The sequence below is a fragment of the Trichosurus vulpecula genome, chromosome 5 (genome assembly GCF_011100635.1).
Source record: "Trichosurus vulpecula isolate mTriVul1 chromosome 5, mTriVul1.pri, whole genome shotgun sequence".
NCBI classification, from domain to species: domain Eukaryota; kingdom Metazoa; phylum Chordata; class Mammalia; order Diprotodontia; family Phalangeridae; genus Trichosurus; species Trichosurus vulpecula.
Window position 1 is genome coordinate 168,274,066 of NC_050577.1, and position 12,056 is coordinate 168,286,121.

At 37.3% G+C, this 12,056-nt stretch overlaps 1 protein-coding gene across 1 annotated transcript in view; it reads right to left on the reverse strand.

Annotated features, from left to right (window-relative positions):
• Nucleotides 1-12,056, reverse strand: part of DHTKD1 (dehydrogenase E1 and transketolase domain containing 1) — a 79,352-nt gene that overhangs the window by 32,763 nt on the left and 34,533 nt on the right. Inside the window, exons 6-7 of the mRNA XM_036761611.1 lie at nucleotides 9,306-9,477; nucleotides 7,702-7,900 (exon numbers count right to left, since the gene is read on the reverse strand). Coding sequence (XP_036617506.1) covers nucleotides 7,702-7,900; nucleotides 9,306-9,477 — 371 coding nt within the window. The remainder of the gene's footprint in view (nucleotides 1-7,701; nucleotides 7,901-9,305; nucleotides 9,478-12,056) is intronic.

Sequence of the window (12,056 nt, forward strand, 5' to 3'; positions counted from 1 at the left end):
TCTTGCTCAAACTTCACCAATGAATCTGCCCAGGCCTCTATGGTAGTCTGGTTAGGAAGGCCCATGGGTAAAGCCTGCCAACATTTAGATGCAGCTCTACCTAAAAGGCAGGATCTAATTGTACCTAAGAAGGTTATAATTAGGGAAAAAAGAGAGGATATCATTGGGAGTGGGACATAAAACAGTCTATCAAACCCATGCCTTTAAAAAATTTCACTCCCACCCTTGCTATTCTTCATTTGGGAACTGAATGAAGAGGGAATTCATCTTGGTGAGGCCAAGTATGCAAAACTCCCCATTTAAGCCACCTCAGAAGGGACAAACATCTATCCTCATCTGTGTTCTCTAGTTTGTTCAGCTGACTTTGCAGGTGCACATCCTCTGTAAATCCCCTCTCTGTAAACTGATGGAATGCAGTAACTAAAAAAAAAAACCATTAGACCACACCCTCACTAGCCATCAGTTCTAATGATTTATAAGTTTGCTGTTTGAAATTCTCTTACAATATCTAAGTTTCTTAGTGGTGAAAGCCCACCCACTCTTTAAATCCTTTGTGGAGGAAGGTACTCCCTAGGAGGTATGAGGTAGGGGGGAAGAAGAACAGGCTCAAGGACCTTGGGGTAGGGCATCCCCATCTTCATCCTCGTTCCAGCTCCTGTCCTCCAACCATAGAGCCCTAATTTCAGCAAGGTTGGACACATTTTCCAACAAAACTCCTGCATCAAATCAGAGATCACATTTCCTACCTGCAGCTTATCAGTTCTTGCCCCAAGTAGAATCATTCTTTTTACCTGTATAGTTACTAGATCCATAAGCACAAGCTGGTTACTAGATCCAGAAGCCATTCTGTTATCTTCAGAGCATAGTCCTTAAAAATCAAAAGTACATTAATCTCTGCTTCTAATTGCTGGAAATGTAAAAATAATTTCCTTTTTCTTTACATTGTCATCCAGCTTTTCTAAAACTGAAGGTCTATAGAGCCATTGTACTGACCTCATTGTTATATGCCTTTTAAACCTGGACATTATACTAGTGCTGTGCCAGGAAACTGAATCACTTTCATCTGAATTGTTTTAGGAAGATTCTGAAGATCACCTGGCAGGATAAGGTACCAGACACTGAGGTCCTTACTCGAACTAAACTGCCAAGCATTCAAACTGTGTTTCAGAGAATGCGATAGCCTGGCCATGGTGTTCGAATGCAAAACGCATGCTTACCAAAAAAACTATTGTTTGGAGAACTCACGCAGGGCAAACGTTCACATGGTGGTCAGAAGCAGCAATACAGGGACACTCTCAAGTTCTCTCTTAAGAATTGTGGAATTCAAAGAGATCACACAAGTGAGAAAAGGACCTGTATGTACAAAAATATTTATAGTGGCTCTTTTTGTAGTAGCAAAGAATTGGAAATCAAGGGGATGCCCATCAATTGCGGAATGGATGAACGAGTTGTAGTATAGGAATGTAATGGAATAGTATTGTGCTATAAGAAATGGGGAAGATACGGACTTCATAATAACCTGGAAAAGCCTACACGATATAATGCTGAATGAGCGGAGCAGAACTAGGAGAACATTATACACAACCACAGATAAATGGATTCTGTGATGACTAACCTTGATAGACTTCACTCTTCTCCGCAACACAAGATTCAAGGACAACTCCAAAGGACTCATGATGGAGGGAGCTGTCTACCTCCAGAGAAAGAACTATGGAGTCTGAATGCAGATTGAGGCAAATTATTTGCTCTCCTTTTTTTTCTTTATTTTTTCTCTTGTTTTGTTTTGTTTCTTCTTTCTCATGATTCATTCCATTGGTCATAATTCTTCTTTACAACTTAACTATTGTGTAAATAAGTTTAATGTGAAGTTATATGGAGAAGATATACTAGATTCCATGCCATCTTGGGGGTGGGGGGAAGAAAATCTGGAACTCAAAAGTATGTGGAACTGAGTGTTGTAAACTAAAAATAAAAAAATCTTAATTAAAAAAAATAAAATAAAATGTAAAAACCATTGGTATACCAAAAAAAAAAAAGAATTGTGGAATTGATTGTGTGATATAGGAGTCACTGGCACAGGACCACTCAGCATGGTGTGCCCACATCAGAGAAGGTGCTGTGCTCTATGAGCAAAGCATAATTGAGACAGCCCAAAGGAAACACAAGATGGGCAAATTTGGAGTATCTACCCCAAATGTTCACATGGGCTATTTGTGCCTGACCTGTGGTAGAGCATTCTGAGCTCATACTGGTCTGATTAGCCACAGTTGGACACGCAAAACTTGACTTTAGCATAGTGATATCATTTTGGTCTTCTTCAAGGATGAAGAACAACAACCAACCAACCATCCAGCTTTTCTTAAGCAATTAATAAAATTCATGGGATACTTAATTGTGTTGTATTTCCACTAGCCCTATCAAGTTTTTTAAATAGCCCTACAGGGTCAGTGTAACTTCTCCCTTACCCCACTGACAGAACTCTCCATGTATTCCTAACAACTGCAGTTATAGCCACAGGACACCATGCTTCTGTACCTGGCCATCCAATTGCCCAAGGTTCCCTTTCTTCTGTACCACTTTCCTCCCTATTTCAATAATGAATTTAATCACAAAGTCATGTCAAACAACCTCAGATCAGTCCTGTACATAAATCAGGCCAAGTATTAGAATTCAAAGAGACTTATGAACTACAAACATGCAATAAAAAAAACTGTTGATTTAAAAATTGGATAAATTTACTCTCCTCTGCCTTTGTATTTACCATGGTAACATTCTATACCAGGCCAGAAAAGCACAAGGGAGTGGGAATTCCACTAAAAACTCTGACACCAATTCCCCATAGGTTAGGTCTTTTATACCTCATGTGGCAAAGAAGCCAAACTAATGATGATCCAAACTAAAAATATCCTTTCCACCTCCTTAAAGGAAAACCACTCTAGTCTACATAAAACAGGCATTGTTCAAACCACATTTATTCATCGAACAAAGAGCCTGAATGAAATATTATAAGCAAGTCTCCCGGACACATTAGAATTATTGGGCAAAGTACATTAGGATAGAACCCATAAAAGTCCAACAAAGAGGAAACTTAGGGTTTACTCACTCAACAATATAATGGCCAAACTCAAAAAGTTTAGGGTTAAACAAAAAATTTTATTTATGGCAAAGGGCAGACAGCTCATATACTGAGAGATGGCAGTTTGAACGATAAAAAGTGAAATAATAGTATACGGAAAAGCAAAGGAAAAATCACTAGTACCATAAGATAATTGATCCTAAAAGACTGAGAATACTCCTACAGGGGTGGGGGGGAAGATGTATTTTTAACATAATTTATTATTTTAAGCATTAACTGCAATAATCTGGGTTGAGATCAGATTTTTTTAGTTACAATCTCAGTAGACAAAAGAAAAGGAAAAGGAGAAAAAGTTCAAATATCTTTAAGAAACTTAACTAAAGGGTCAATGTTTACATACTAAAAGGCAAAGATTGTGGCTCCATGTGTTGTTGCAAGTATATCATTGTGACAACAGAGAAAATAGCTATGGGTTTAGATGAGAAACGTCAAACACATGGCCCACTGGGTGTACCACTGCCTGTAGTGCTGATCCAGATTAAAATGTCATTGAAAGAGGGGCATCTAGGCAACACAGTGGATAGGGTACTGGCCCTGGAATCAGAAGGACCTGAATTCAAATCTGGCCTCAGACACTTACCAGCCGTGAGACCCTGGGCAAGTCACTTAAACCCCAATCGCCTCAAAAAAAAGTAATTGAAATATATTTTTAGATAAAACAAATAAAAATACAATAGAATATAGAAAATGTTAGTATGTGGTTTTCTAAGTCAGTATGTAGCCTGCAGGAATCTTTATGCATGGTTAACTGGCCCTTATTTCTATTTCAGTTTGACACCATTGATGTAAATGATGAGACAAAAATACTGTAGAGAAAAACAAAACAAGGGGATAAAGTGATTTAATTTCTTGAAATCCGGATGAAATTCGAAAAAAAAATATTCAAATAGGTGAGGGGTAACAGGAAATGGGGCTCATTAACCACACTGTTATCTGAGTTAGCAAGGAAAGTATAAAAATATTACAGCAGTAAAATAGAATAAAGTTACCTAGTGTTAGATTGAGCAAGAGAGAGAAAAAAGCTGTATGTCTTCCTGAAGTCTGGGAAGAACCGTACGTGGCAGAGATTCGGGTCAGGTTGTTTCTAGTAAAACAAGCCACAGCTACCTGGGACTAGCTTTTTTTGTTTGTTTGTTTTATTTTTTGAGCAAGATCAGTAGACCAGTTCAGATCTGGGTTTTTGGCTGGGGGCGAAGAGAGGAGGTATCTGGTTATTTGAAGCAAAATAAGCTTCAAATATCTAGTGTTATTGTTGATTTTTTTTAATAAAAAATGAGATAATAACAAGATTTGCTGAAGGGAACACAAACATAATGATAACCTTGAATGTTAGCGGGCTGAACACACCCATAAAATGGAAGAGTAACAGCAGATTAGAAAATAAAACCCAACAATCTTCTACAGTCAAAGAAACACACTTAAAAATGAAGATATATATAAACTACCAATTACAGGCTAGAGTCAAATCTGTAAAGCTTCAAATGAATCCAAAAAAAAAAAGCAAGCACAGGAATCATGACTTTGTAAAGGACAATAGTAAAAACTGATACTGATAAGAAAGACATATAGGGAAGCTATATTATATATAAAAGCATCATACCCAATGAAACAATACCATTGCTAAATATACATGTACTACATGTAAAAAGTATCTGAGTACTTAGAAGAAAAATGAACTGAATTGAAAAAAGACCAAGACAGTAAGACAATGATTTTAGATTACTTCAATATGCCCTTTTCCAATGTACATAAATCTACACAAAAAAAATTTTTTTAAAAAGAAAATTATGAATTTAAACCAAATGCTAGAAAAACCAGATAGGCTCCTAGATCTTTGTCAGTTATTGAATAGGAATCTTTTTTTAGCATTGGCAGCAATTTTTCAAAAATTATAAGCTAAGGTTTTAGAAAAGGAACTCATAAACAAATATGGGAGACAGAAATATAAAAAATACATTAAAGAGATTCATAACAATGAAACAATGTCCCAAAATTTGTAGGACACAACTAAGGCAGTTCTTAGAGCAGGGCTCTTAACCTAGAGTCCACAGAACCTTAAGAAATCAAAGAATAGATACACAAACTTGCTTTGTTAATGTTTCAATAACTATATTTTAATATAATTAGTTCCCTTTACCATCTTACATATTTCATTTTATTCATATAAAACATTATTGTGAGAAAAGGTCTGTAGACTTCATCAGACTGCCAGAGGGGTCCATGACACACTAAAAAGTTAAGAATCCCTCTCCCTTAGAGGAAAATTTCTATCTCTGAACATACATATTGATAAAAGATAAAACTAATGTTTTATTAGCAAGGAATTTTTAAAAATTAAAAAGCACAAAAATTAATAATCTTCATGTAAGCACAAAATAGAAAATTTAAAAATGAAAAAAGAGAAATTAAATTGAAAAAAGACAACTAAAATGATTTAAAACATTTTTAAAAGATCAAAACCCCCAATTCTTCATTAGCTGATTTGAATTTTTGAAAAATTACCAACATCAAAATGACAAGAGGGAATACATTATAAGTAGAGGGGATATAAATAAAGCTATTAGGAATGTTATACCAATGAAACTGGAAAAAAAAATTAAATTAGATGGATTTTTACAAAAATTTAAATGTGGAAATTAATAAAACAGTAATATAGAAACTAACCAGATCTCAGAAAAAGAAATCCAGCAAGCTATAAATAAGGTCCTCACCTAATTAAACCAAAAACAAATAGGTCTTCCTGACTCTAGATCCAGCACTATAGGCACTGAACAATCTAGCTATCCCACTTCCTCAAACTGAGTTGTCCAAAAGTAGAATGGGCTGCTTCAGGAGGAGGTGAGATTTTCCTGGTTATAAGTCTTCAAGCAGACACTGAGTAGACACTTTTGGGAATGTTGTAGAAAGGATTACAGTTAAGGATGAGATCATCTCTAAGGTTCACATATCAATCCTTGATTCTATAATCAGCTAAACCCTTCCTTTTCACTAAGAGATTCTACAGTTATGAACAAGGGTGTGCTGGAGCCAACTTATACAGGCTCATGAGAGAGCTGAATGTTAACTTTTTTTGATTAATTTATTTTAGTTTCCAACATTCACTTCCAAATTTTGGATTGAGTTCCAATTTTTCTCCCCATCTCTCCCCTTCCCCCACCCCAAGACAGCATGCATTCTGATTGCCCCCTCCCCCAATCTGCCCTCCCTCTATCACCCTCCCCCACTTCTCTTACCTCTTTCCCTTCTATTTTCTGTAGGGCAAGATAAATTTCTATACCCCATTGCCTGTATATCTTATTTCCCAGTTGTATGTAAAAAACAATTTTTAACATTCATTTTTAAAACTTTTAAAGTTCCACATTCTCTTCCTTCCTTCCTCCCCACCCACCCTCATTGAGTAGGCAAACAATTTGATGTAGGTTATACATGTGTAGTCATGCAAAACACTTTCCTAACAGTCATGTTGTGAAAGACTAACTATATTTCCCTCCATCCTATCCTGCCCCCCATTTACTCTATTTTCTCCTTTGACCCTATCCTACCTCAAATGTGTTTGCTTCTGATTACCCTTCCCCCATTTGCCCTCTTTTCTATCACCCCCTCCTCTTATCCCCTTCCCCCTACTTTCCTGTAGGGTAAGATAGATTTCCATACCCAACTGAATATGTATGTTATTCCCTCCTTCAGCCAAATCTGATGGGAGTAAGGTTCACTCATTCCCTCCCAACTCGCCCCCTCACAGTAAAAGCTTTTTCTTGCCTCTTTTATGTAAGATAATCTACCCCATTCTACCTCTCCCTTTCTCTTTCTCCCAGTACATTCCTTTCTCGCCCCTTAATTTTATTTTTTATATATCATCCCTTCATATTCAACTCACCCTGTGCCCTGTCCAAACATATACATACATATATACACATACATATATATACACATATATATGTATATACATATACATATACATACATATATACATATACATATACATACACACACACACACACACACACACACATGTGTGTGTGTGTGTGTATATTCCTTCCAACTACCCTAATAGTGAAAAAGGTCTCATGAATTAAAAATAACATCTTTCCATGTAGGAATGTAAACAGTTCAACTTTAATGAGTCCCTTGAATGTTAAATTTTCAATGTGAGCATTTACACCTCAGCAATAGGCAAACACTCCATATCAGGGCATGATTTATTGTTCTATTGATTGGCTAGGCTTAAGAAGTGATGAAACAAATGCTAATAATGCATATTAAATGTAAAAGTATGTCACATGTATGGTTTTTTTCCCCCTGGAGAGCCAGTTATTAAACATTTACCAGCACACCTCTGATTATGTGTCTCTTTAATATAAATATGTTTTCGAAAGTTTGTATTCTTGGTACAAGCTTTGTTGCATAAGGCAAATCTCTTCATCTTACCCCTCTGCCTCTGTTTTCCTATGTGCAAAATAGGGATAAAATATTGTCATAGAAAAATCAACAGAGATAAGGGAAACACATAAAGCTAGACATACTTCAATGGTGGACATTAAAATGAACATTCCTAATCATTTTACCTAATGATCTTATACATCATGGGATTGGTGAAGAAGGGCTCATCCAATTCATTATGACCCCACTGCCGGTAGCACAGCAGATCAACAATTACATCCTTGCGAAACTGGCGCTGGTATTCCACAGCCAGGCGGGTGGCACGGACCACTTCCTCAGGGTCATCTCCATTGACATGGATGACAGCACAGCCAACAATCTTACCTGAAGTAGAATGTGGCAATATTAATCAGGTTAGGTAGCAACAAACATGGAAGAAATTTTTTTAGTCACTAATCAATAAACATTTTTATAATTGCCTACTCTGTGCTAAGGACTAGGAATACAGAGAAAGGTAAAAAAAACAGTTTATTCTCTCAAGGAGTTCACAGTCTAATGGGAGAAAGATTGAAGCTCAGTATAGTCACACATTAATTATATTTCAAAGTTTGTCAAGATGCTTCAATTCATTATATGAATGGCAGCCTCAAAACCCCTATACTTTTCTTCCATTACCTGAGAATCTAAAATTATATAATACATTCAAAAACATTCTCAAGTGTTTTCAAGCCAAGTGGCCATTGGACCATGTCTTAAAAAAAATACAAAAGTAGAGATGAAGAGGCCTGAGAAATACCTACTGCCCAAACTGACACGCATGGACAAGCCTTTGAACTTATTTATTTATACAAAATATATCATAGGGGTATCTAGACCACTGTAGATAGAATTAGGTAGATCTAAAATTGAGTAGAAGGAAAGGACCACAGTAACTTGTGGTAGGGGAAGTATGAAGCCATTATAGTGATCCCAAGTTGCTCTCTGATGCACACATATATATGCAGATACATATGCTCACACACATATATACACATCCCACAATTTTTTAACACAAGTATGCTCTGGTGATATGACTATGAATCATGAAATGCCATATTCTCTGAAGAACTAAAATTACAGGTGTCCAAAAGGACAATGGACAGATGCATGGTAGGCACAAGTAGGTTAAAATTACAATAATTTGCTCACCAAGAATAATATAAGCCTCATTATTTGGTAATTGTATAATCAAAAAGGAAGATGGACCAGTCATTTAACAGATATAATAGAGATAATAGGTGGACAGCCTGACTTATACTGGCATCCACAAAATCTTAAAACATCTAGAACAGAGGTTCCTAATCCAGCCTACACAGATCCCCTTAGAGAGTTGACCCTTCTAGGGAAGATTCGTAAACTTGGATGGGAAAAAAGTAACATTTTTATTTCAACATAATTTGTTTCATTTGTAATCTTTTGTATTTTGTTTTGTGCATTTAAAAACATTATTCTGAAAAGGGGTCCATAGGCTTCACCACACTGCCAAAAGGGTCTATGATATAAAAAAGGTTAAGAACCCTTGAGGTAGAAGAAGGATTCCAACATATAACAGAGATAGGTTCTCAATGGGGGAGAAACACAGCCAAGAATCACAGAAGATGAGGAGGTGTAGATGGAATAAGAGCTATGCCACTCTGATGGGAGCAGACACATTGAAGAGATCACACACCCACTTAAATAATGCATTAGAAGCCCCTATATAAACAGTATGACTGACTCAGTCACCCCTTAGTATAGCCATGGTACCTACCAATGTCACTACAATACAAGGAAGACCTTCCTCTTTCTGCTGGAGTGGTGTAACCCAACTGGTTATTAACAATTAGATGTATACTTCCACCAATTCTGAAATGTGGGAGATTAGAGAGGGTAAACGTTTCAGGAACAATCCCTTGACCACAGAAAGAAGCATCACCATGAACCTAAATTATGAAGGGAAAAGGAACATAATAGATTTTAGCATCAAGATGGAGTTAACAGGGTTTTTTTTTTAAACAAAAATGTAAAAGAAAATCTATTGATTATAAAATTTTCCACAATGACTAAGCTTTGATCAGAAGGTACTTCCCAATTTCATTTCTCCCAGAAGCCATTACCAGTTGATCCATTCCCTCTGTCCCTGTATCACCACATATACAAGCATCCCAGTCATTCAAGCATATATTCCAGAGCATACAACGACACAGTGGGCCCTGTCAGAGGAGGCATAGAACATTTGAGCAAGGTATTCATAAAGACAACTGGCTAGACAGTGTTTTTTAAAAAAAACACTCAGCCTCCTTTTCCTTGCCTTCTACCTCCATCATCTCTTTCCCACCAAATGCAAATAAATGACAATACCTAGTCTTCCCTGCATCTTTTAGCTGGCACCATGAACATGGCACTGGGAGAATAGGGAAGGCAAGTAGTTGAGAGGATGGTGGCAATAAGATCCATAAGAGAAACAAGAAGCTATGAGAAAACAATTAAGTATTTGATGATTAACCTTACCCCCTTCAATGAAGTCCTACTCTAATACCTCATTATAGCACAGAAGTGATCCTGCGTTCTTAAAGTTTATGCTATAGAAGCATAAACTCTGGCAAATCCTAGGTTAAGCTGCAATTTTCCAAAATGGGCTCTATATCTCTTGTCCAAGATCTAATACGACTAAGTGGAGAGGTGTAATAGGACCACTATCTACCAGGATTCCTCCTCACTTCACAACATGGGTTAGGCTAGATTTTCCTTGAGAAGAAATAAATCTAAAAAAAAAAAAGAGAGAGAGAAGAAATATCCTCAGGACTTGACTAGTGCAGGGGCCCAAGGCAAAAAATGCTCTTCTCCTGAGGCAGTTTTTCTGGCCATACTGAGGTAGCTTTCTGGTCACCTAAAGGCATAAAAAGCCCTACCCATGTAGAGTCAGACCCTGTAGACTTGATGGATTTCCCAAGACCATATGAATCACCACACCCTACCCTCCTGACCAGGCTTATTTCTGTGTGGAGATGAGAGTGATCAATAAGAGGAGTTGCATCTTCCCAAGCTAAGTGCTGAAGTATCCTTGGTGAATATCCTATCTATGCTATGACTAAATGAACCTCCTTTTATTAACTCTTGTTAATCACCTATGAGTTCCACATTTCATTGTAACACTGAACTTGAACTAACAAGGTACCAGCCTGAATCAGGCCTCCCTCAAACAGGAGGTTGATCACTCAGTTTGCTGCAGGATGAGGAATTTTTTAGCCAAAGCAGCTCTTAAATACCAGTTATTTTATTGACAAGGAATTGCAATATGCATCAGTGGAGGGAGCACTTGCACTGAACAAACTAAAGATCTGAAAACCTTTAGTGCTGAAGTAAAAATTACATGGGATAGAGCATACTACTTATCTAGAATGCTCAAGTTCCTCAGACAAGGACCAGAATCATTATGAAATCAGGCCATCAGAAGGTGGATTGGGATGAAAAGCTAGGAGGCAAGGAAGGAGGTAATATGGGTTTTGGAAAAGAATGAAAATCATCCAAATTCTGACCTTGAAAGCCCTGATACTCTCTGAAACATTGGTCTGAAGATGGGGTCCTGGAGAGACCTAAACCAAAGGGAGGACTCTGGCTTCAGGAAAACCCTAGGAAAACCCTAGGGACTTTTGGTACAGAAGAGAGAAGAGAATGGAAGGAAGTTCAGGGGGAAGCACAAACATCAGGCCAATTCAAAATGTAGGATTTATTGTTTTTTAAAATGCATTATGAAATGGAGATCAATCATTTCATATAGAATCCTCTTTGTGTGTTTTGCTGTGGGTATGGAAATGCTGTTTTTTGGTGTTTAAGTTCAGCATGTTTTTAAAAATGCTAGATACTTTAGTGAAAAGAAAAACCTACCTGGAGGCGAAACTATTCACCAATTGCTACTAAAACATGAGCCTTCATAATAACCTTATCTAATATCACATCATCTGAACTGCCTGCTTCCCATACTAGTGTGGACTATATGAAAATATTGGAGTAGCACATTTAAATTAATGAATCACTACTATACAATTCATGATGACTCAAAAGACCCAAAGCCAAGAGCCCATATGGTGCCTTCCTAGGACCTAGGTCTCTTTGTCCACTCTCAAGCCTCCAATTCTGACCAAACCCTCTCTTCCCTCTGAACGACTCACTCCCCCTCTGCCAACTCCATACTTAAAAAGGGTCTAAAAAGACCCCAAAACAACAACGTATCCTCCCCCCTCCAATCAGGGATAGAAGCCTTTTCTCTCTCTGACACCCCTAAATAACATTGCAGAAATAATGCTGTAATCAGCCACTCCCCGCTTTGAATTATAGATGCCTTCTCTGTCACCCAGCAGCTTAATCTCTTGACATACAGGCCAAGAAGCTGCTTTTCTTCCTCACAGCTGGATACTCTTCTTTCAGCGTAATAGAGTAAAAGGGAGCTCAGGATGGGGAGATGAATCAGATTGTTATTCCCCAGTCCTCTTTTTTTTTTTCCTCAGCCAAAGGAAAAGAC